Source organism: Metopolophium dirhodum, chromosome 2 (assembly GCF_019925205.1).
Source record: "Metopolophium dirhodum isolate CAU chromosome 2, ASM1992520v1, whole genome shotgun sequence".
Lineage (NCBI taxonomy): Eukaryota > Metazoa > Arthropoda > Insecta > Hemiptera > Aphididae > Metopolophium > Metopolophium dirhodum.
Window position 1 is genome coordinate 25066208 of NC_083561.1, and position 27909 is coordinate 25094116.

At 36.0% G+C, this 27909-nt stretch overlaps 1 protein-coding gene across 4 annotated transcripts in view; it reads right to left on the reverse strand.

Annotated features, from left to right (window-relative positions):
• Positions 1-2756: 2756 nt before the first annotated feature.
• LOC132938656 (homeotic protein ultrabithorax-like) overlaps positions 2757-27909 on the reverse strand; it is a 125775-nt gene continuing 100622 nt past the window's right edge. For 3 of the 4 annotated variants that reach the window (XM_061005613.1, XM_061005611.1, XM_061005614.1), the window contains 3 exons: positions 20047-20090; positions 13100-14209; positions 2757-6157 (listed from right to left, as the gene is read on the reverse strand). In XM_061005613.1, the coding sequence (XP_060861596.1) occupies positions 5751-6157; positions 13100-14165 (1473 nt within the window). In that variant the 5' untranslated portion in view covers positions 14166-14209; positions 20047-20090 and the 3' untranslated portion in view covers positions 2757-5750. Of the gene's footprint in view, positions 6158-13099; positions 15724-20046; positions 20091-27909 lie in introns of those variants that run through there. The other variant, XM_061005612.1, reaches the window with a different exon arrangement.

Below are 27909 nucleotides of genomic sequence, written 5' to 3' on the forward strand. Positions count from 1 at the left end.
TACCGGTATTATATTATATAGGTGCATAGGTACCTACCAACGTGTTATAGGTGGTATCTGGTTTTTCTGACGTCCCGTCGTCGACTGAGCAGCTCGGTTGTAATAAATAACGATATTAGACTTGAGGCTGACTGTACGCAACCACGACGGAAATGATGTTGATGTGATGATGACGACGACGACGATGATGATGATGATGATGACGAAGACGACGACACGAATTTTACGCGTTTATATATAGGCGTGCATAGTTAAGATATCGTATTTCCGACCCACCTGTGATCCTCGCTCGTCGTCGTCGTCGTTGCCGATCTGGAAAACCTAGATGGCGCTAGAAATCGGTACAAGACCGACGACTAAATCCCAATAAAAAAGACTGCGTCCATGTAGTGTGTATAGTGTGTAGAACATTATATAACGTTGTTACGCGGGTACGTGACAATGTGACATGGTCTACTGGTGTACAGATGCAGATTTTCGCTGCGATTAAACCCGGTTTCGAAAAAAAACTTAGCCAGAAACCACATTCCGTATCGACTGCAGCAGTCAATCCAGGCGATGTATAGGTAGTTTGATATAATTCCCATAGATAATAATATATTATAGTATAATATATAGTATATTACTGTCCATGGTTAATTACCGTCGAAGACTATTCTGTATACGGAGACGCGAACGGACTTTTCTTTCTGTCACGTCGTACATTTGAAATAAATTACAAACGATTAGAAACAATCCCTGTGTATACAGAACAGTATCGGCGGTCAAAAATTATTTAAATTATAAATTAATGTAAATGGCCCAATAAAACGCATTGTAAATCTATCTAGACGGTTTCCTCAGACCCACTACGTCTACAATCAGGGATGGTCACAGGGTGCAAATTATTATCATTGTATCCTATACCAATCAATTAAATGTGAATTCTGCGTCCACATCAGCTCTCAACAATTAAACTATTTTATTTTTAGTTTAGCATAAGTATATACTTACTGGGTTGACTGTAAGGGGAAACCCTTTAAGAGTTAAAAAAAAAAATTGGTGAATTCAAAAAAGTATAAATACCATGTTCAAAAACATTTTAAAAGCCTCTACATGTCCACATGTATATACAGCATGACTCTATGACCTATACACGAAACGATTGTTCATAATTAATACCTTTTTAAGTGCGAATTTTTGTTAATTATCACTGCAGCATCTACCATAGCTGGCACTATATAAACTAATAAACTAAAGAAAAAATTAAAATTGTTCGTTTTCGAGTCACTCACAAATTATAAATGACCTTGTTCGTTGGCTAATCGACCTCGGTATTCAAATCAAGTCTAGCCGAGAGGAGAGCGTACTTACTACTTACCTATACGTATCTATATATCAAGTGTAATATGTATCTTACTGCAAATAGCAGTCGATATGCCACCGAGCCGATTGCCGAGAACAAACACGCGACTTGATGCATCGAGGGAGCTACAATTTTTGCAGATAGATACAAACTTACAATCCACAAGCATAATAATATGATTTATGTGTACCGTTGGTAGTGGTTGTAAATTTATATTACAATGTTTATTTTATAGTATTTAATATAAGAGCGATCACCATCCATGTAAATTGATAATATGTATGTAGGCCACATGGCGTAATCGCAGGTATTGAGGTATACCTTAAACCTAAATATAAATGCCCAATAGTGCAATGCATTGTTTTTCCTGTTTTCCCAGGTTTACCCGGTATGGATTGTAATAAATTGGTTTATTTTGTTATATACATTATTATGTTAACACTTAACGGGAATAACTCGCGTTACCACCAAAACTGTACATTCCCCTTTCCACTATATATAAGCGACTTGTATAATACGCACGCATGACACAAATTAATATTTAAATTCAGTGACATGTGCCGCGGAAAAAATATAAAACTTGTTTGATTTTTAAACTATATATTTGCAGGTTTTAATGCAGAAAATAGAATTTGTTAATGTTCTACTATTACTATTACTATTACTTTACCTGTATCATGCGACTATACGTTGACAAAATCCAAGTCAATGTCGATCGAGACAAAAGTATTTATTATATTATATTATTATACTTACGTGGGGTATAGTGGGTGACATCCTCGAGTACGAGGATACACGATATGTATTATACATATGATATTATTTTGTCGGTGTCCGTTCAAGGTCCAATCGTCACATCACGCGAAACAATAATCGCGACGATTTACTATTATTATAATATAATATATGACTGCACGGTAGTTGGACGCGGTTATTAATAAAATATTACCTATATTATTCTTATACATATTTATGCGCGCGTTTCCTACACGCCACATACGCGATACGCTTCGTTTCAACGATTATAATAATAATAATAATAATAATAATAATTATTATTATTATTATTATTGTTAATTAACGATATGTATGCATAGACGTCGACGTCGGACACCCACAGCTGCAATTCTGCCCACCGACTCTGAAGGTAAGTATAATAATATTATATATATATAATATTATGTATTACGTAGGTACCTACCTAGGGGGGGGGACGGCTGAATCGCGGCGGTGGTCTTGGAAAATATTTCTGCGCACACTCCGAATCCGACTGTCGCATGACGATGTTTAATTATTGTATATTATTATTATAATCAAACAATAATGTATACCACGTTGTGTATTATCTAATGCGTGTAAATAACAACACCAATGGTTAACGCTGATTTTTTTTCTTATTAAAATACTAATATAACAAATCGGGTTAATATATTTAGGACAAATAGTAAATAATATATAATAATATGTAAATAGCAAATTTTGAAATAGAATTCAATTTACACGTAATTATAATAATAATAATAATATGTAGTCTACTTATTAGCAAAAAACAAAAAAAAAATTACACTAACTTACAAATAAATCAAAATTTACAAGGTACAATATTAATAATAAAAAATTATTATCCGTTTCGTTTTTTTTAAACATTAGTACATATAGAATTGACGCGAACCGACTATAATCAAAATTTTCGGTTTTTCATATTGCCCATATTACATTATTACTATGCGTAAGTATTGTAATATATTATAATATATAATATTATAATTACGCTCGAATAACATTAAATTATTAGTATACTTAGGTCGATACACAGATGACGATACATAGTAATATTGAAAATAACATTTCGGTCGCGTAAGTTCGTTCATTAGGTAATACAATGTCATAATAAATTACAAAATTTTTTTTTTTTACTTTTTATATTCCCATAATCTATAATATCAATATATACAATAAAATCATTTTTTTCCTGAAATCTATTTTAAAAAGAAAAACTTGAGTGCATTCGTTTTTTGTATAATATAATATTTGCTTACCTATATAAAATATAACGACGGCACATTAAAAATACCTATTATATATTTATAATATATATATACGTTCTACGCGACGATTTAAGCGTGATCAGAGGGATGGGAGGGGGGGGTGGTCACATTAAAAACAATAATAAAATAGATTTTGGCACCAATAAATAATGTTTAAACACTAAAGTCGAATCGAACGAAAAAAAAAATTATAATAATTATACGATGAAAATAATTATAATAATAATAATAATAATAATAATAATAAAAATAATAATAATAATAATAATAATAATGAAACTAATACAACAAAATAATAGTCATACATAACCAGAACACAAAAAAACGTAAAAAAAAAGAACAATAGAAAGAAAAAATACATGTTTGTTTATTTTTCAGATGTATTTCACACATAAATCGCGATGTATAATAAATTAATAAGACTTTAGTCGTATAATTATTATTATTTGTAACGAAAAATGTGTGTATAATATCTATTATACAAAGGATTGCACGTTTGCAATATAATGCCGTAGTTATAATGTGTAAAGAAAAAACTTAACAAAACGAAAGCCGCGATAAACCGTTTGTCGTGTAGCTATTGTATTTTTGTTATTCATTTATATTGTCATATATCAATAAATTCTGAAATTATTTTAGGTATATTTATATAGGTATTCGTGTGTGTGAAAAACGTTTTATAATATTAATACTATAGGGGAAAGATTGATAAATCGAAAAAACTGACTACTATCTATCGACTGCAGTATAAATTAGACATAATAATATTATAATATTATGCATACGACTTGTATACGATATCTATAATATGCGTAATGCGTATAAATATTATATATTTAGTTATTATTTAGTCATTATATATTACATATTTACACGTCACATTTATTATTTATATATTAGAAAAAAAATATAAGAAAACGCTAAAACTTGCTTAAAGACGGAGATCGATAGTTTTTTATCTAAAAAAAAAAATTATAATAATAATAATAATAACTATATTAAAACCACTGGTTATGTTTCGAGAAACGATCTATATAGTTTTATGTATATCATTATAATCATTATATTATTACCATTACATTTATTATTATTTAAGTTAGATGCTAAATAAAAAAAAAAAAAAGAAAAAGAAACGACAACACTTTTTTAAATAAAATACCTACGACGATGCTATAATAATAACAATATCATCGCATCACACTCGAACGCGTCCAACTCGGGGACTACTATTATTATATTCTACATCATTATATTGCGGCATATACACGTTTCGTTAAATACACATATACATAATATCTATAATATAGTAAAAACACATTGCGTTATGTATTGTATATTTAGCCTAATAGTATAATCTCATATATTTTATATAATACATAAACGTAGTAACTTAAATTGTATTTTATGTATATATAATATATAATATGTATGTACACGTTGAAACATTATGAATTTTATAACATAATATTATAAAATGTCGACACTCTGGAGCCGATGTATGTATTTTTTTTTTTAAATATACACCTAAAAATATGCTAAGACAATACACAATAATATTATCAACCGCATACGATTAAAATATGTGTATGCCTGCGTACCACGTTTACCCCACCGTTTTGGAATGTCATACCTATATTATTATAAGTATGTATATCATATTTTGTTTTCTAGTGATGAGTTTTATTTTTCCGACAGATTGACTACATAAAATATATATGAAATTGTTTTTGAGCGAGATTCGGGATAAGAGACGGAGCTCGTCTGGTTTATGGAAGAACTATGAATATAATATATAATATATATATATATATACGAATAGCCGAGTGGTACGAGTTTCACTGCAGTTAACGGACCCATGGCGTGCAGAGACTTGGTCGTGGGAACGGCGGCGACGGGAGAGAAGCCCTTCCCGCGATCGCGTCGTATACCGTGGCGAGATCTGTTTCGGAAACTCATCGATTGACGTTATGGGGACCTACTTAATTACTGTGACATCGTACAGGAAGATTTCCGGCCATCCGTAAATATTATATGATGGACATGATTTGTTTGGGGACGAAAATTGACGGAAAACCAAAAAAAAATTATCGGTCACGTTATATACGCCCGAAACCAAAAAGCGATCGATCCCTTCTCCGCGAATGTGTTATTACTATTATGTAATGTGAAATAGGTCAAGACTTACGTCGCACTCGGACTTACGCCCTAAGTACTCAGACGGATTGCATCGGGTAATGATGGTGAAGGTGGTGCGGCGGGGGCAGCGGCTGTAGTTGATGATGAATGTGGTGCATGTGCATCGGTGGGTGGGCCGCGGCGGCAGTGGCGGCGGCGGCGGCTCCAGAGTAGTGCGACGGTCACTGATGGTGTTTGATGGGCCCGTTGCCGTGGTGGCCGCCGATCACCTGCATGTGATGCTGGTGATTGGCGTTGGCGCTGCCGTTGCTGTTGTTGTTGTTGTTGGACTGCTGCTGTTGTTGTTGTTGCTGCTGCTGCTGCTGTTGCACGGCCTGCCGCTGGCTGTTCTTCTTGTTCTTCATGCGCCTGTTCTGGAACCATATTTTCACCTGGCGTTCGGACAGCGCCAGGTTCCTGGCCAGCTCCCAGCGCTTCTGTTTGGACACGTACGCGTTGAACAGAAACTCCTTCTCCAGCTCCAGCGTCTGGAACTTCGAGTACGGTTTTCTCTTCTTGCGCACGGTCACCTGACCCGTCCACTCCAGCGGGTTAGTCCCGACGCCCATACCGATGCTCGACAACGAACCTGCGAGGGAGCAAAACGAACGGCGTTAGTAAAAAAATACCCATATAAATAATATTATGTGCTCTTAAAATTTTCATAAGAAATATTTGTGTAATATGTGCGACGATAACACGCAAGTTGCATTGTTTTATTATTATATTTTAACCCCTTTAATATAATATTTGAATTTCTAGTAATTATTATATGTACATATTATAAAATGTATAAATCTGCAGCGTCTACAGCTGTTATGTAGGTTTTTTTCAATTTAATTAAATTGTAATAATATGCATTACAACGTTTTGGAATTATGAGTTTTAAAACGGTTTGTAATAGGTACTACGAGATGGTTATTCGAGGTGACCGACACGTCTAATAATTCAATGAAAATGGATTACTTTTGATAATATTATTCGGAATGTTGGATTAAATTTATATTGTAACGCTACTTAAATAGATACGGGTCAGTATATTAACGTTATCCCTATCACTATCAACGTAGCGAACACTGAATAATATTTATCGCTATAATGCAATTACGTGATAGGCCCTGTATAATTTCATTTCACTACTCGTTTAGGGTCTTGTGTTAAGATTATATTGCAAGTTGCAAAGCAAGATCGAAAGTATAAATCAATTTTAAGCCAAAACGATGGTCGATCGTGTTATTATTTTTACTATCGTTATTATTATTATTAATCTACAACTGTCCCGAGTCCCGACATACATTTATTATTTTTTTTTTTTTTTTTGTAAACGGATTGAAAACCTTTTTTTATTTTTACAACGATATAACATTAAACACGTCACGGTCGATTTGTACAAGTATTATATAGAGTGATATGTTTACGGCCGATTCGGCGCCGTTGGACCAGCTCTCGATCAAATACCTATTATATACAATATCGGCGATCGGCGCGGTCAAATGGCTATCTATACAATACGAATTGTAATGTATATGAATATATATACCGTGTCTGTACAGACCGTGCGCATACCTGTACACGTCTTGAACGTTGGTATTAATTTGAATATTATTCTTATTTAAACCACTCTGTATATAAAAACTTTATATACTGAATAATATAATATAATGTAGCCATATAGCTGGTACATTCGTCGATCAACGCATGGTTATAATAATATGTAGGTTCACAACGAATCCGGTGCAGCGGGTGATCGCTGCACGGTTTAATATGGGCCTTATAATAATATATACCTAACGCATGCCCTCATATATATATATAAACACATTTACACCATATATATTATATATATTGTGTAGGTATATAGGCGAACGCCGCAGGTAAATATATATATATATATACGGCGAGCGTATATAAATGGGCGGGAGAGTTCCCTCGTCGCGGTAATTTGTTGGTAGGACCGGTGACGATTTCGTTGGAAATCTGCAATTTTTCGTGGTATTTGGTTCTCGTCTGCGTGTAACATCCCTCGCGCGGTTGGGGTGAAATTCGCGAACAAACCGCCCCTGCTGCTCGCACAGCACACCCGCGGCCGCGGTATACACGATAAAATGTGTGTACAAAACGCGTTTTTATATACGCGCGTAGATCGTCGCTGTCGGTTTTTTTTTCTAGTAAATTTCGAAACGCGCGTTAATCTAGTATTTTTTATCTATAAAACACCCAACGCGTACACTTACTCTAATATTATAATATTATGTTGTCAGTGAATCAATTTTGCGCCCGGAAATAGTCGTTAGGTACATGTTATATTATTACCTATGCAATAATACATGAAACGTGTTCGACTGTATATATACAAGCAGCATGCAGATCGGATATATTATACGGCGTCAAATCGGTAGGTACAGTATCGTATAGGTATAATGTTCTGACCGTCGCGCGCATCATAAAGGGTTGATTCTTGTTCGGTTTCGTAATGCAACGTCTATTGGGATTCATCCGACGAAAATATGCGCATGTGTCGTTCGCGTCGCCGCCGGCTTATATTGGCTTCCGAGTCGGAAATCACCTACGATGAGGTTGTGTCGTGTTACACAAAGTATAAACCTACGCACACGATCGCACGTATATATATATAATACATAATATTATATATTAATGTGGGACAAAATAATATATATATATACGGTCGGACGGGCGCCGCAGCTGTCCTCCGGGGGGCACTACGCGCACACCCCGTCGGCAACTTGGAAAATTAAAAAATGGTTTTTTTTCCCGCCCGACATATTATACTTACAAATAATAATAATAATAACTCGTACGATATAGAACAAAGTAACGCGTAGGAGACGCGCGCGTGTACCTATATATAAAATATTATAAAACACGCCCGGCCGACGGGGGCAGACGGGTCGCGCGCGTAGAAACTAATAATAATAAGCAGATGTTATATTGAAGTATAAACGGAATTTAAATTTTTCTACGCGCGCACACGCTCTCACGTTTATGGGCGTGTGTGTGCGTGTGTGCGTGTGTGTGTGTGTGTGTGTGTGTGTGCGTGTGTGTGTGTGTGCGGCACACGCGTTATGGTTGTAATATTATGTTCCTTCGAAATGGCACTCCAATAGTGTCGTCGGCGTACACACGTATATTATTATGATGTTTAGTAATAAGTAATAACAATCTCGTGTATATACGGAACCGTCGTCAGTGGTCGTCAACATTTGCGTATATAGTAGCGATAACGACACGCAGTAATATATTATGTCGCCTGTGCTCCTATATATAATAATAATACGCGTTGTACTGCAACACTGATATCGGGGCTTTAAGTAAGCAAGAAACAACCACGGGGGGGGGGGGGCACTATGACCTCTATACAGATTTTACCGACGCGTGTATTTTGTATGTCATGACGTGAGGCCTATAATTAGGTATACAAAAAAATGAAGAAAGTTCATATAGATTCAAAATGAGGAACATTAGTAAAATATTATAAATTATAACGCTTATAGGTAGTATAGTCTAGAGATACTATTTTATACTAGAGAGATCACAGTTAACACGGTGAAGCTGTCGATGGAAAATACCTTTGCCGTTGTTATCACAATACTATATTATTCTGTTTTAACAAACTTTACACCACCGATAGAATGAAATGTATTTCTCGGTAAGAAGCATTTTCAAAAATAAAGAAAGGTTTTCGGTAAAGACAACTATTTGAAGTCGCCCGGTTGAGTGTTAAACGTAGCTTTTTGAGAAACGTTAATGTCGACTCTTTTTATTTATTTAATCGTTTCTACTTTAAGCCCTGTATCACCATATTTTTTTTTTGGAGGTAGTATGTGTAGGAAATAGGAATTGCCGTGAAATGTATATAACTATATAAACGCGCGGCTACTTAAGTGACAAAAAATAATGAAAACCTGTTTGCGACCTTAACCCATTTATCGAAAAAGTTAAAAATACTTGTTATTAAGGCAGTTAGTATTAGAAGTAACGTCTTGCCGAAAAACATAACCGTTTTCAATGTACTTTTTTAAATCTTAAACTCGCGGCACAGCACAAACGAACGATATTTTTAGAATTTCCATCGAACGAAAGGTTGTTCCCCAAGAGCCCACGGAAATAATTTCTGTATTATTTTTAATTTTAAATCTAAATTCGCTATACGATTTAACTATTATAACCTAAGCGATCGTGATTTTATATGGATAACGTATGATATATTATCAGTGGCGTGTAACATAGGGTCCTAGTGTTGCCCAGACAACACCTTAAATATGGGTAGGTGGGTATTGATAGAAGAAAAATAGGAAATTTTATAGGTCGGTAGCAGTATTATGAGGGGTAAGTCTGCACCTAAAATTATTTGAGCGACACCAATTTTTTTTTATGATACACGCCGCTGTATATTATACTTTAAACAAAACAGCGCTTGTCCTATCGTTACACGTCGCGCACCGAATTTAGTACGTACGATTATATATATTGATGCAAGCATACAATATATATGGGTACCTGCAGCAGTGTGGGCATAATCGTTGGCGAGTTTGCAAATTAAAAATTGTTTTCCGTCTCCGACGGTATTATAATATTGTATAGGTACCTAATATTATCATATATTATTGTACGGCGGGCGGCGCGGATCGACATGCATCGGAAGCACGGGCGGCGGTCGCAGTTGTAAAAAGTGTCTCGAGTCGTAAAGCTGTCAAGAACCGTGGTAATAAAAACACCTAAGTATAGTTTAGTCGAGTATAATATTATATAGTTTCGACGTTTGCGCGCGCGACCGCGGTCGACGTTATATTCAGTCATTTCGGACATAATATGGTGCGGGCTATACCCTAGTATTATAGGGAGGGTGGTACCTGAATGTATCACATAATATCATACAATATCATAGTATGACAAGCGCGGGACAGAAAATTCAGATACAGAGGCGGCGGCGGGGGCCGAGCTTTTAATCCGGAAAAACTTATGGGTCGTCGGCGGCGTCCGCGATCCTCCGGGGACCGCCGCGCAGCCGCGCCGATTCGATATCATTGTGTTATTACGGTATTGTGTAATATAATAATAGCATATAATGGCCGCGCGAATTTGTGCAAACAAAATAATATAACAATAACATCGTACGACAACAACAATAATAATATAATCATAATGGTTTTCAGAATTCGTCGCGTGATGAACCACATACCTATATGTCGCATTATGGGCGGCCGAGTGCGCAGGAAAACCGGCGCATTATGTTGCAGAAGATGCGCCCGGCCGGGACAAGGGTGCGGACGCCGCGGCCGTACTACGCTTCGCCGCTGGGACAGCTGCAAATTACGCGCGGCGGAACGCGACATCGGTCGGCATCGGCGGCGACCCGACCATATGCGTGCTTACAATATTATTGTAATACCTTTCGATTTTAACGTTTTTTTCAAGAGCGTTTTCTATTTCCGCGAGTGCTGTTCGCGCGTCATCGAATCGCCCCGATGACATTTTCAAATTATATTATTATGTCATGAGGCGGTTTTTATTTTCACGGCGGTTCTATCCCCCCCCCTCGCCGTTTTGATCTTCTTCTGATCGTGTTCGGTGCTGCTGCAGGGGTTGTATTTTATCATAATTTCATGAGACAAATAAAATATAAGCATAAAATTAGCCGTTCAGATGATACCTAGATCGTTTGGGACGGGCTGTGCGGCGGTCGTCGGCGCGGCTCAAACCCGCGAATCGCGCGTATTTATAATATAATATTATAATGTAAAAAATTGGTTCAATGATAATTTGTACAAATATTTTGTAATTCAAAATCCCTAATTATAAGTACTTAGTTGTATTATATTAAAACATTAATCTAAATTGATTACTGTATCCTAAATTCTAAAAAATTAAAAATGTTTATTTTTAAATTTACTATAATATGATGATTGATGTTACACTAGCTCTTTTAATTTCTTATTGTTTTCATTCTACGGGTACTTGAGATCAGTATTTATTTGTAATTTTGTATTATTTGCTTTAATTAATTGTTTTTTTTCCTTGTTATTTTAAATTACATCTTGATAAGTATATTCTTGCTATACGGTAAGAGGTGGTAATAACTATTTCGTGTATTTATCTATTATACTTAGTGTACATTACTACTTTCTAGCAAATAAAAACAAATTATTATTATATGCACCGGTACCGCGTTTTAGCGATCCGCCAAACTATATACACACAACTATTTAGGCACGCGATTCAATGATATCATAATATTATAATGACGTGCGTATCACACGTAGATTTGAGCATAATATTATGTATTTAATATATCGAGAATAAACCTCGCAAAAACTGGTCTAGAGCGGTAACAGCAGCGCGCGCGTTCACACGGCGCAGCCGAAATCGGAACCACCGCTGCTGCATTTGTAGGTATAGGTACCTACCTAATATTTATTATTATTATTATTATTAGTATTATTTAAATTCGTACACGTCATTATTAGGTGGACGACGAATTCGGTAGCACCAGGATGGTATAATCATCGTCATCGTCAACGTTATTATTATTATTATTTTATTATAATCTGGACCCCGCACGCTGTATATAGGTAGGTATTATAGGTATATACCAGGCCGTAACGACGACGATCCGACCCGCGATGCCGCTCTGCGTGAATGCTGCGCAGGCCGTGTATAGTAAGTATAATATGTATAATACACACACACAATGATAATAATAATATACGCGGCGGCATCGGCATCGAACTGCCGCAGAGACAGCTGACCTACCCGTCCAATAAAATCGTATACTTTACGGCCGCCCGTCCTTTTGTGCGCGGACGGACGCCCGTGCACGTATCGCCTCTGTCGCTCGCGCCGCACAATAATAATAATAATATTATAAACCATATATACATACATATACTTACACATATACCCATATATATATATATATATATATACGCGGCCGATGCAGGTATATAATATTATATATATATATACGTCATGTACAGTGCTACACGGTATATGCATAATATAGGCACACCACCCCTCTTCAGCGGCACCCACTGTGGTATATGCATATTATATATACGAGGCGGCACACATTTACCTATACAGTATATATGTACTGCACAGTGCACACGCATATTATAATATTTATATATAGCGGGCGTGGAGGAGAAGAAGAAAAAGAATAAGAAAAGGTCGGTTATATATTACGTCATTACGCACGTCGTGTTTGTTTTGAAATCGTATATTTATGTCCAAAATTTTTATACAAGTCTCCGACCCCGCAGCACGTAGGTACCTATATATATATATATATTGTACATCGTTCTCAGAACCCGCAACCGGGTCAAACGCGAAGTTGTTATTATTATTATTGTTATCGCTTCGTCCCCGAGAAGGTAAAACGATGTATCTACCTACCTATATATTTTAAAGGTGTGACGCGTACATTATTTTTTACTTTACACAAAAAAATTTGCCGAGTCGTGGTGCGGTATTTTTAAATTGCCATCTATACTATCAATAAACGTGTACGTACCTGTTGGCGGGTAAGGCGTCGACGTGACGGGATCGTGTGAGCTCCCGTAATTTCTGAGCGGCAACGACGTCGGAGGCGGTGGCGGCGGCGGTTGGTACGCGTTGTCGTGGCCGAACGGGCCGGCGGCAGAACCGTCGGCCGAGCCGGACGTCATGCGCGACGAGTTGTTGCCGCCTCGGTCGTCGCCGGGGCTGCCGGACTGCAGGTACGTCGGCTGCGGCGTGTCGGCCGGACCGCCGCCGGACGGGTGTCGGGACGCCGAGGCAGCGGCTGCGGCTGCGGCCGCGGCTGCCGCGGCCACGGACGACGACGACGATGACGACGTGGTGGTGGTGTATGGTGAGTAGTTGGTGCACCAGGACTGCGAGAACTGGTGATGGTGGTCGGCGGCGGACGGCGGTCCGGCGGAACTGCTGCACGGCGTCACGCCGCCGTTGGTGTATTTACTGGCCAGGCCGCCACCGCCACCGCCGCCACCGAGGCCACCGCCACAATAGTCAGTGGCAGCGGGTGACCAGAATGGCAGGCCAGTGGGCGGTTTACGGCCACCGCCACCGCCGCCGTCCATGGACGTCCGGTGGTGGTGATGGTGGTGATGGTGACCGCCGCCAGCGTCCGCGGCCAGGTTGTAGTAGGTCGGCGCGGCCGGCTGGTGGTGGTGGTGGTGGTGATGAGGCGGCGCGGCGTACTGGTCGAACGCGGCGTGGTCGACGACGGCGGGCGAGTACGCGTTCCACTGGTGGTGCGAATGTCTAATGACGCCCGCCGAACCGGCGGCGGTGTCCATGCACTCGTACCCGCCACCGCCGCCGCCGCCACCACCGCCAATGGAATGAGACTGCAACCGCTTGGCCGGTATGTGCAACAGAGGCGGTGGCTGCTGTTGCTGCTGCTGTTGTTGCGGAGGCGGCGTGATGGACGACGTGATCGGCGTGGACGACGGCGACGTCTTAATGACGGCCGCCGGCGCGGCGCGCGCGATGTCCACCGACGACGGCTGCAGCGACACGGACGATGGAGGTGGTGGTGCCGGCGGGCTGTCCTCGTACAGGCCGCCGTTCATCATCGTCCACCAACTCAGCCCGGGTCCGGCTGTCGGGGTCGGGCACCCTGCTCCGGTGGTAACATCGTGTTCACCGCCACCGTACAGCGTACCGACGGCAGCGTCCCCGAGGTCGCCGATGATGATAATTGTTGTGGTTTCGTACGGGGTTTAGGTGATAGACGAGCGCAGGTGGAGGAGATTTTGGTGCAGGAGACGATGTCGGCGGCGTCCAGACGTCGGTGGTGTTAGGTCAGGGTCGGCAACAGAACACAAGAAGACAAGTCCAGATCAGTTTAGAGTATTATATTATTATAATGATATATATATATATAGTATTATAGCGGCTGTGCTTATTATATATAATAATTCCCGTGGACAGTTGTATATATTTTATTTAATAATAATATAATATATATTATATTTTATATAAATCGCTGCCGCAGGTCTGCCGGACGAGGCAGGCGCGCGATTACTACAACGACGCGATCATGTGCGACCGGGGATTCTTTTGGACGTCGAACATAAAAAAAATTCAAGTACGTACGCATAAGCTCGCGGTGAATAAAAAACCGTTGGGAGAATAAAATATGTCGCGCCCGTTTCACTTTTGAAAAATTATAAACAAATTTTAAAATTATTATAACAAACGATGGATAACTAAAAAAAAAAAAAAATTAATAAATATCGGAAAGGCAGAACTTCGCGGGAGACGACGATGTTTTAATGTTATTATCGTGTATGCGAAATACGCGACGGAACTACCGAGACCGCGGACGGCGCGTGTGCGTGTGCGGCGGAGGTCCGAAGTTTCGTACGCACGGTGCACGAGAGCGGACTGACGTGAGAAGTGACGACCGCCGATGACGGGTGACGACACACCGCGCCCGACGGCTCACAAACGGGCCGACGCGAGCGCGTAGTAGTAGTTGTCGTTGGTGTTTAGCGGCGTGCACCGTCGCCGCGCGCCGGTCCGCGTGCGCGTGTGTGTGCGCGCGCGCGCGCCGCGCTCCCGTCTCTCGCGTCCGTTCGACCGGCGCGCTGCTCGGCGGACCGGCCACGGACTACGCGTCAACGCCGTGCGGCCGCCGGCGCTCTCGACAGCGCTGCTCTCGGAGCCGTCGTGCGGACAGAACCGCTGCTGCTGCTGCTGCCGCGTCGCTGCCGTATACTACACACACACACGACTTACAGAGTCGAAATATTATTATTATTATTATTATATTTTTCATGTCCGCCGCCGTCGCCATAACGATATCAAAGGCGCCCTTTCGTCGCGGCAAGAAATTATATGATGATGGCGCGCGCCCTCCAACTTTTTAGTCGTTTCACGAGCATAGTATACCGTATACATACAATCACAACGAAGATTGAACCTACAACTACTGTCGGACCCTGTGAGATCAAAAAATTGACTTTTATAATATACCGAGTTGATCACATGGGCTCAAAATAATATCTACCTATAAGTTAAAAATACTCTTTCAATTGTATACTCTATAGTTATAATACCCCCAACAATGTGGGTACGGTTTGATTTGACCGATTAATATTATGATTAGGTACTAGTAATTTTAACCATTGAAAAAAAGTATTAGGTACCTACCCTAAATAGTAAATATATTTTAGTTTAATGGCAAAGAAAAATGTCTCATACACGCGTTTAAATCTACTGCTAGAATTTATCTTTACTTTGATTTTGTTCCTAAATTTGACGATTGAACAAAAATCTTACAACGCTAGATCTTTTATGATCTGACCCTTATTTATTCAAAATTCAGAAGTTTATAGTCTTCGAAATGAACAGACATTATATTCCATATTGTACCTACTGCAGCAGTAATATTTATCATACCAGACAACGGGGATCATAATTGACTTGTTGACGTGTTTTAAACACGACATTTTTATGCGTATTCCTATTTGGGTTTTGAAAACCGGCAGATGGAAACCAGCCTATATAATGTATTAACATCTATATTTTATAACGTGAAGAGTGATTTAGAAAATAATATAAGTATAATATCTGAAACCTGCTGCGGATTTCGTAAAGGTTATATTATATAGGTACCTGCGTATATATTTAATGATGTTTATATATATATATATATATAATATTATATGTAAAAATGAAGTTAACAAATCCGGATTCCGGTTCTATATATTTAAATTTCGTACATAATATTATAATAGGATGACTGGACTGTTTGGAACCGGCTCGTCAAAAATAATATATTATTATTCGTCACGTCCAAAAAATTCTAAGACGATATTATATTATATTATATCGCGTACAAAACTATTAGAAAACGGTGAGCGGCGCACGAGATATACCTATATAGGTATGTATAGGTATTTACAATCCTTCTGGAAGTAGGCACTACCAGTATTATGAGCCTAGCTATGTTATATATATATCATGAAAACCCATTACGGACGACGGTTCGGCGGTAAAATAAATTGTATTTCTGACCTCAACCCTTTTAGAGTTTACGAGAGATAACGGTCATCATTTACCTACGTATGTATAAGCTGCAGCTATATATATTATATGTATGTATATAGGTATATTATATATTATATACATATTATGAGCGTGTGTAGATCGATATGTGGCGGCGGCGTGTATATATTCCGGACGTCTGACCGGCGACTTTTGAAATACGAATTCGAAATAACGGACGCCATATAAGCTGGTACCTATTTATACGCTATAATACAGCATGACATATATTAAAATGGAATGTGCAGTACACATATATGTACATATATGATTATATTGTGCATTATTGTTGTAATCGTTAAAATGCACTGCAGTATTATACCCATTATATATACCTATACATTACGCGACAGATTAAAGGTGTAAGCGTGGACTTATATTTATATATGATATAATACGACATTTTATATGAGCTGCAAGAGACGGACGGATTTGCACCGGTGAAGAAATGAATAGAGAAGCGCCAAAAATTTGAAGGGAATAAATAAATAAAAAGGAAATGGCGCGTGAAAAGACGCGTCCGCGCAACGCGTGCGCCCAAAAGCGCAGCGAACCTAAACCTTACAATATATACCCATAAATATCTATATACAATATTAACAGTGTGACAAAGGTCACACGCAGACAGATTAGTGCTATACATAATATATACAGCATATACACGGCGAGGGACGTTAAAAAGGGACTATGTCTAATGTGTGTGTACCTATATATGTATATACATTGTACCTACGACAAATTTTTCTTTTTGTACCTATATGTTATATATACATATGCGACACAACAAAAGCAGTGTTGACTCTCGAATCGCGGTGCAGTCGACGCCGAACAGTGTAGCAGCAGTAATACATGTATGTATCTATATATTTTATATAGGTACCTATATATACATACCCATTGTGCGGAGCAGCAACACATATTATACTCGCCATTATATATATTATATATACACACGCCTATACAAAGCATCTTCGCGATCCGCCTAAGTAAGTATATATATATATATATATATATATATATATAGTTAGACATTTTTAGTCACGGCCCCTCGATGAAAAGTCAAATATTATATATATAGGTATATATATATATATATATATTGTACATATGAGTATATGTCGCGAGAAAAGAGGGCGCGCGATAACAAAAACTCGAGTAAAGGGAAAACAAAAAATTATGTATAATATAGGTTCCTATATATAATAGGCGCATGCAGCGGCCGAGGGAGAGTTTTCATAGTCTGTTTGGCGATGGGTAGTTGTGGGGGGGGGGGGGGGTGGCTGTGAAGATCGGGAGACGGTATAACACTATACATGGCGTCGTTATTACATTATAACCGGTGAGATGGAAAATTGCGCATTGTGTCGGCGGCGGCGTCGTCGTCCGACGGCTAAAGAACGACGGGCGATATATATATAGACAGTATATACATAATAACATACATACAATATACATTCGTACATACGCACATATACATATATAATATATAACTATAATAACTGACTTTCAAAATCATTATACATTTGTGCGTCTCGCGATAGGGGATCGTCGCCGAATTCAATCTGCAGTAAGTGCGCGCGAGGTTGCAGCAGGCGAACGCCGGTGCTCGAATTTTATGATGCACGGAAAACAAACGACCGAAAATAATATAATAATCTGTATATATATACACTTAGTGTCTCGTATCTCCCTCACCATCATGCTTGCTCGAAAAACAGTTTTCTATGAAAAAAATACAAAAACATTTCTCGGTAAATAATATATATTGTAAGTATATATTATATAAACTATAGGTATGATGTATAATGGGCGGTGGACGAGCTGCAGATGAGACGACCGAATTTTTAATATATTTTATAATATATATATATATAAAGAGCTGCAGGTTTCTGTATACGAGGAAAATATAAAGATGTTAGACGCGTACCTATGTTTATACCTATATATAATGTATATAATTATATTGAGATGTCGTCGTTGCGGTCCACCTGCGCCGGTCGACGCGTATAATATTATATCCCTCAAACATAAAATAATATTAAATTATATATTATTATGTAAGTAAAATAATCGTACAGACGACGACGACGACGATAATAATATTAAATCGTCTATGACAATGATAGTAACTCTGTAGCTGCATCGGCGGCCGCCGCCGACTGTATAGATCTCAATCGGCTACGACCGGTCGAGGCGGCGGCGGCGAACGCCGCCATCTTTGTGCGCGCATGTCGGCTCATTATACGATTTTCGACTGGTCCGCAGACGCGCCGCCGCGGGAGGTCCCGACGTCCGGAGAGCGCACGCACGCCACTGCGCTCGTTATCTACTGTATACATTTACTATTTTTGTGTATTATATTTATACGAAATATGATTTAGTTATACAATGTTATTTGTATTATGTATTATATTAAATTAACGAGTATGTATAGACGCACCATATATATTATAATAATGACGTATTAATGTTATATGTATAGCTGCAGAATATACCTACGCGGAATCATGGTAAGTATAAGGTATATATAGGAAACTACTACTGCAGTGCTCAGTCGATGACTTTTTTCTATTTTTAAAATATATACATTTTAGAAAACACTTATTATGATATTGTGTATTATTATTGTAGGTATACAATGGGCAATAGTTTTTATTAATAAGGTATAGGTATACAATCTTTTATAATTCACCTGAACTCGAAACACAAAAACTGAAATAGTTGTCCTTACGTTCTATTATAATACCGAATATAAGTAAATACACATAAGGGTATAGTATAAGAGTGTCTATATGTATAAATAGTTAAAAAGTAGATTATAGGTATACCAACTAATTTACATTGCTGCAGATTATATTGAAATATTGTAGTTAGGTATATATTAGGTTTAAGGTACATAATTATTATGTAGGTACCTTCGTTCTGAACTTAGAAGATTACTCACAGCAATAGAGGCCGTGGTAAAGGAGTGTATATTATTATTGCACCTATATAGACGGGCGGGTGTGTATATAAGAGAAACAAGGCGAGTTACCTTGCAGCGTATATATAATATAATAATAATATATATACCTAAAGCCAAGTTATTATTCGATGCACTGCTTAGTGAAAATAATAAAATATTTTCTAGGAATAAAATTAACTTCGTGGAATACCTATGCGGTATACATATTATTATATTGTTATAGGTAGGTATGCTCGGGAATTATCGCACGCGACCGCTCACTGCTAAATTGCATAATATTATTGTATATATGTGTGCTCCTTTATTATTTTTAACGTAGGTTTATATAATATAGAAACAAATAATTATGGTAATATTATTAAAATTATTGCGCGCTTAAAATGTGAAACGAAATTAAGTGAAGTACATAGATTTTTGAACATGGTTTCGATAATTACCTTGGACGCTGGCCAGAGTGATAGCAGGCAAGAAACAGTGCAACCTGTAAACAAAAACAAATAAACATCTTTGATTATTATGCAGTCTTGGTAAAATTTACATATTATATATACATATCATCATGCAAGTGTCACAAGTACGATATTGAATGTACATGACGTTTCCACACGATCGTGTATAATAATATATTATATTCGCGTGACGGAAGGGCCCCCCCCCCCCAACGCTGCTGCACGCATCGCTGCACTTTGCAGTGCACTGCAGTATGCATCATACACGCGTGGACAACACGAACATATTAATATATACACATTATAATTCAACGCGTGTGCTATTTATATTTAATTTGAACACGATACTTTTATGTAGGTACTATATATATATATAGGTACGTATCCACCTATATATATATTATATACTATTATACTCGTATATTTGGTATATGGGGCTGCGATATTTATAATTTTGCTCCCTCGGGAATGCTGCTGCTGCAGCTTATAAATATCAAAATATACAGCCATATATAAATATATACAGGCCAGTTTAAATTGGTATTCTGCAATATTCACATTGTTATAATATATATACCTACTCTTATATTCAGGGCCGTGGAGAGAGAAACCCGGGCCCGGGGGATTATACCTATAGGAGGCCCCACTATTTTTGACTACATATCATAAACTTTGTAAGGTTACTGTAGTTGGGAGGTAATTTTTTTCGTTGTATTCATTAAATTCTTATTTTTAATTGTTCCTTTAATTGAAAAAAATGTAGAAGTCCCAAATTTTATTTCCATATGACCGCACAGAGAATGCAAATACAGTACATAACATTATATAAATATAAATTGTTGTTAAATTTCCACGTCCAGTTTATCTAGCCACAGTTGTGCTGCCTCGTCTGACGTTGAGTGTATAGATCGTCGAGAGTTCCGGTAAACCTATCCTATTTTCACATTCACCAACTATGTCAAGCATTGTCTGACAACGATAACGTGATAGTATTTAATTTACTATATAGAACGTATAATGTATATTATATTATATTCATGTCCCAGACAGTTGACGGGTCTCACGCTATAATGGCCCACGAAAATATGTAGTTACGTAGGAATATGTATGGGGGCCGAGGTATCGTTTACATTGGCATGTGTATATACAATGTAGAATATCTATGGGTATAGGTATAACATAGTATGGTTTATGTATAAGCCTTAACTCTTAATACATATTTTATATATTATAATTTACGGCCAACCCTATAGCTTCGCCGAGATTCATGAGATTATATGATATATATTTTTCGTTCATTTTATTTTGTATACAGATTTGAAGTGCACTTGAGCATATTTTAATGTATGACATAAATATATAGTAAAGTGCCATAGTATCTACCAGGCTACCTATATACATATGAATGTAATATGTTATTATGCCATATAGACATATAGCTATATTATACAGCTTTTTATATACATTAGGTAGGTACCTACATGGCTACATAATATAATCACACTGCACACATTCGAGTGCTGCTGGTCAGTGGCGGCGCTAGGCGTGGGCGAAGTGGGCCATTGCCCACGGCCTCGCACCTCAAAGGGCCTCGCGTTTCATAGGGACTTATAATTAACCATAGAAAAATATGGGAGAAGTATCTATACAAAAATTTTTGTATCCATGAAATTATTTTATTAAAAAAAAAATCATAAGCATAAATGTTATATTTCGTCATATTTAGTCATTACTAAAAGTACCAGATCACACTATGCGTTTTGTCGGTTGCCGATCGGCAAACGACCGCGACTATTCTATAATTAACATATAAACCGCGTTATCGGGGCCAGACTGACCGATTCGGCGAACCGATTTTATCTAAACTCGATAACGTAATTTCATTTTGACAGTTGTTGTTAGTTCAATTGGTTGTGTTTTATCCTCGTTTCTGTATCGATCGATTACCGAAAATTATATTCAATTTAATAATATTTAACGAAGCAAAAATCATACCACACGTACCTAAGTTGTAAGTATAAAACTTTATTAATTGTGTTTACATTTTCCATTGTTTTTTTTTTGTTTTATGATATTAGTTATAAAATTATTTTATTATAATATGAAAATAACATAATCAGTATGGAAAACGATTTATTGTGACAGAATAGATATACCTATAATAATAATTTTTTATAATAGGGAAGTATGGAAATAATATATTTTAGTATGTTGTATTGGAAATGTTAGTTAAAACTTTAAGAACTAATAAATAATTGTAATTTGTAATAGAATATTATTTGTATTATAAATATAATTTAATAAATAATAAAATAATAATTTTATAAATATTACATAATAATTTATTATTAAAATATAATTAACTATCCATATGTAGGTATCATGTCTGGATCTAGTAGAGACAGAGATACTGGTCGGAAATGGGAATCTGGTGCTTCCAAAAGAAAGAGAAAAGCTGAAATGATGCAAGTGAACCAAGCTATGAGTACTAGTATGATGAAATTTCTAAACAAAACCAGTACATCAACAACTACAGACTTAGACGAACCTAATGCCAAAATGGATTTAAATGAAGGAATTTCAAAATACAATGAAGAATTGACAAAAGAAGTTGAAACTAAGTCTGATCTTGAAACTTCTCCGCCAATAAATACTTTTGAAAATAAAGAAATTACTTTTTATGTTAACTCTAATATAAATAATATTTGCGATTTAGAGATGCACAAACAAGAAATTGTTTTAAGTGAACCACTAATGAGTTTAGACCCAGCTACAGACTTAGACGAACCTAATGCCAAAATGGATTTAAATGAAGGAAATTTATCCAATAAAATTTCAAAATACAATGAAGAATTGACAAAAGAAGTTGAAACTAAGTCTGATCTTGAAACTTCTCCGCCAATAAATACTTTTGAAAATAAAGAAATTACTTTTTATGTTAACTCTAATATAAATAATATTTGCGATTTAGAGATGCACAAACAAGAAATTGTTTTAAGTGAACCACTAATGAGTTTAGACCCAGGGAAATGGGTGTTTCCGTTATCAGGTTCACAGCGTCACGATTTAGTTCAAAATGGTCCTCAACAGATGCTAGATACTTGCGATGAAAATTATCCTTTAGACAATAATAAGAGACATTTTTCTAACTTCCACTATACAAGAAAATTAAGTAATGGCGAAACTCAACATCGCAGATGGCTAGTTTATTCTCAATCTCAAGATAAAATATATTGTTTTCCGTGTACAGTTTTTTCTAATTTACAAACACAAATGATTCGTGAAGGATGTTGTGACTGGAAACATCTAAGTACAATTTTGCAAAGACACGAAAAGAGCAAAGAGCACATGGTGTGCATGATTAAATGGGTAGAATTTGACAAACGAATTAAACTCGGGAAAACAATAGATCAAGAAAATGAAAAACGGATTCGTGAATCACAAAAGCATTGGTACAATTTGTTTGAAAAATTAATTAATGTAATAAATTTCTTAGCCTCACATAATCTATCATTTAGAGGTCATCGAGAATCAATGAAGTTAGATGATAGCAATAACTCTGGAAACTTTATTGATTTATTAAAATTATTGTCCAAATATGATCATTCATTACAGAACCATTTTCAACTAATTAATGAAAAACAACTGGCACAACATTATTTGAGTCATGATATCCAAAATGAATTAATTAAACTTATGTCTAAAAAAGTAATTGAAGAGATTATTAGTAAAGTAAAACTAGTGAAATATTATGCTTTCATGCTCGACTGCACTAGAGACATAAGTCGCGTTGAACAGATGTCCATTATTTTAAGATTTTGTAATACGTCAACCGGTGATATAGAAGAACATTTTATTGGATTTATTGCTGTTGATTCCACAACAGGGGAACATTTAACAAACATTATTCTACACGAGCTAAAAAGTAATGGTTTAGATATTCAAGACTGTCGTGGACAAGGTTTTGATAATGGCGCGAATATGGTAGGAATAAACAAGGGTGTTAAAACACGAATATTAAATATTAATCCAAAAGCATTCTTTGCGCCTTGTGGTTGTCACAGCTGGAATTTGATTTTAGTAGATGCTGCTAAGTCTTCCATTACAGCTACAACATTTTTTGGCTTTATTCAAAAAATTTATTTGCTCTTTTCAAAATCTAGTAAACGATGGGATCTTATTAAAGATAAATTAAAACTAACATTAAAGTCTTTATCTGAAACAAGGTGGGAAAGTAGAATTGCTGCAGTCAAAGCAATATTATTTCAATTTGACGATATCATTGATTGTATAAATATACTTAAAATGCAAATAGTAGACGCAGAAACTCTATGTGATTGTGAAGCCATTTTAAAAGAAATGTTAACATTTGAATTTATTGTTGCAATACATGTGTGGTATGAAATTTTACTTCGTGTAAATAATATAAGTAAAATCTGGCAATCAGTTCAAGTTAATTTAAAAATGGCTGTTGATTCTTTAAATAATTTTTGCAATTGGATTCAAGAATATCGTGATATAGGATTCAATAAAAGTATTATAGAATCTCGCCAGTTCATAGAAAAAAGTAGTTATGAAATAGAATTAAATTTTAAAAACAAGAGAATAGCAAAGAAGAAAAAAATGTTTAGTTATGAACACACTGATGAACCTATAGAGAATGGTGAAAAAAAGTTTAGAGTTGACTTTTTTAACAGCATGATTGATGGAATTCTACATGACATTAAATGGAGATTTAAATCATTGAATGAATACTTTGAATATTTTGGTTTTATTTATGATATGAATATTTTAAGATCCATTTCCAAAGAAGATCTTTATAAGCATTGTTGTGATTTAGGTACAGTTCTTCAAGAAGGTGAAAAGAGCGACATTCAATCATTTGAATTATACGAAGAATTACAACTCATAATTTCAAGTCTACCAGACTTTATTAAGGATGCAAAACAACTCATCAAATACATAATAGAAAATAATTTACAAGAAATATATCCAAATGTTTATATAACAGTCAGAATTATGCTCACTATTCCTGTCAGTACAGCTTCAGCAGAGAGAAGTTTTTCGAAGCTTAAAATAATTAAAAATTACCTACGAAATACGATGACACAAGAAAGACTCTCAGCATTAGCAGTTTTGTCCATTGAAACGAAAATTGCAAATAATTTAAATTACGAAGATATACTTAAAACATTTAGTGAAGCAAAAAGCCGAAAAGTCCATTTCTTGTAAATAAAAAAAATGAAACTTCTAACAGTATTATTAATTTAAAAAAATATGTATTTAATTTTATAATTATGTTTAAATAAAATTATATTGACTACTTTGCAAATAAAAGGTTAATAATTAGAGTTTATTGTTTTAAAAAATTGTAAATCTTAATATTTATTAAATAACTATTGTTACTTAAATGTTTATTAAAAAAATTTTAAAAAAGGGCCTCTTTAAGTCTACTTCGCCCACATATTAATTTTACCTCGCGCCGCCACTGCTGCTGGTCCGTGGTATACCTAATATAATATGGATTTTCGTAGACATATTACATATTATATTATATAGGTATTCATGTATTATATTTATATATGTACAACTATACGTGTTGTGTCACATTAAATACCGCGGTATACAGCAGTCGTGGTCACATATGTTTTTGTCGACGACGACAATAAATCATCGGGGTAAGAAATCGTCGTCTTCACTGCAGTAATAGTGTAATACGCACTCGTTGAATAACGGTTAGCAAATAAATCACTTCGACTCGCATATACAATACAATATAATTTATTATATTTAAAACACTGTTGCAATTTACGTGCGTATATAATTATTATACAGAGTCATCGTCAAATTGTTCTATATAATAAATAATAATATATTAATATGGTTATGAGATATACGAGTGTAGTAGTGTACCTGCACCATCAATTATTGTAATAATGACGAATTTATAGTATTATAACACCGATGACAATATATTTTGTCGAGCCATTTTACTTAACCTTTATTGTAATAACTCGTTGATTATATGAAAACCCACGGCTAGGCGCATAACATTATGGTATATAAATATCACGTGAATTGTAATCGGTTTAATTATAAAACGTTATACCGCATGATGTCTATAATCTAACGTCCTTTCATAGTTACATATTATATATTATATTAATTGTAAATAGGTTCGCACATGTAAGAGCAGGCGAACCGTGTTTTTCGCTTATCTAAATATCAATACTAGAAAAACGAAAAATCACGGTGGGCCACATAGGGTTATCGCTTTGTCACTGTACGGCTGTATCTACATAATTATAATTTATTATAACTACATAATCACGATATTCAACGATAGTATATAAGTATATAGCATAGAGCCTATAATCTATATATACATATAGGTATAAATCATAATCATTATCTGAGACGGAATATGCGCTGCACGTGCAGCAGCAGCAGAGCTGGTCTCGGAATACAATTTCCGGTCGCGGCGGCGTTTACGACTTCGTTATATATATTATATGGTATTATTGTGGTTTGTACTGTATTTGTATTTTAAACTATATTATTGTTAATGGCGATGATGAATTAAATGAGGTTTTCATTAATTTTCATTAATTTTCACTTTATTATAATACTATTTGATTTTGTATTTACTTAATTTAGATAAACATGGTCATTGAAAACTTTCTGAATCACTAAAATGTCCCTCCAAAAATATTAGGCATAAATTATACTAATTATAGTGACCCTTGTTATATATAATAGGTAGGTATCTATAAACTATTCGGTGGAGTAACCAGAATTTTGGAATGCTTGTGGGGGCGGGGGGGGGGGGGGGTAGAAGGGCAAAGAAAAAAATGAGAATAAAAATAATAACATAGATAATAACATAAACATTGTCATACCTAGTCAAACAAATTAAAATGAGTACCTATATGGCATTTTTTTAACAGTTTTATTCTGATTATTTGTAAAAACAATGGCCGTAGCCCGTAACATGTTTTGGGCACAATACGATATTTTTCAACGATTGGGAACACACGTTTAGGATCACATTTTTTCAAAAATGAATACAACGATTGGGCACCAATACGTTTAGTTCAAATTTTTCAAAAACGTCGGTAATATTTCACATTCACGATTTATACTTTTCAGTTTAAAAAAACGAATCAAATTGAAATACTGAGTGATTGAATGAATAAAGAAATCTATGTAATCTCATATATTATATTGATGCAGGTGTAATAAAGATTATAGTAGATGACAATTGACAGTATGATTATATGTACCTAATACGTAAAAATTCGTAGTCTCGTGTAGGTACTATACGATAATAATATAATTTATAATAATCAAAATAATATAATTGATTTTAATTAGTTTTGAGATGAAGGATCTAGCAATAAAGTTGAGTACAGTATAGTAGTAGTAGATAATATAGATATGCTATTGTATATACTATAGATCATGCATATAATAATAATATTATATTTATCCATACGTGTCTGGTATATATTTAGCAGGTAAAATTATAAAATACCTTTTATTCTATGTGTCCAAACATCGTGTCGATTTGTACCTAAACGTGTTGGCTTTTAGGTCAAAGTGCAAAAACGTTCAGCGCCCAAAATAATACAGCCGATAGGGGGAAGACAGAGCTCCCATTTCCCCCCAGCGTGGCTATGTCACTGGTATACTACCTAGGTACATATATTATGCATAATGTATAAAATATTATTCCTCTTTATACTCGAAACTCAATAAAATGAAAAAATAAAAATAAAATTTTTTTTGTATTTTCCATCCAGTGGCAAGCGCAGAGAAATTTTAGGAAAATTTAAAAATGCTATTTGTCAT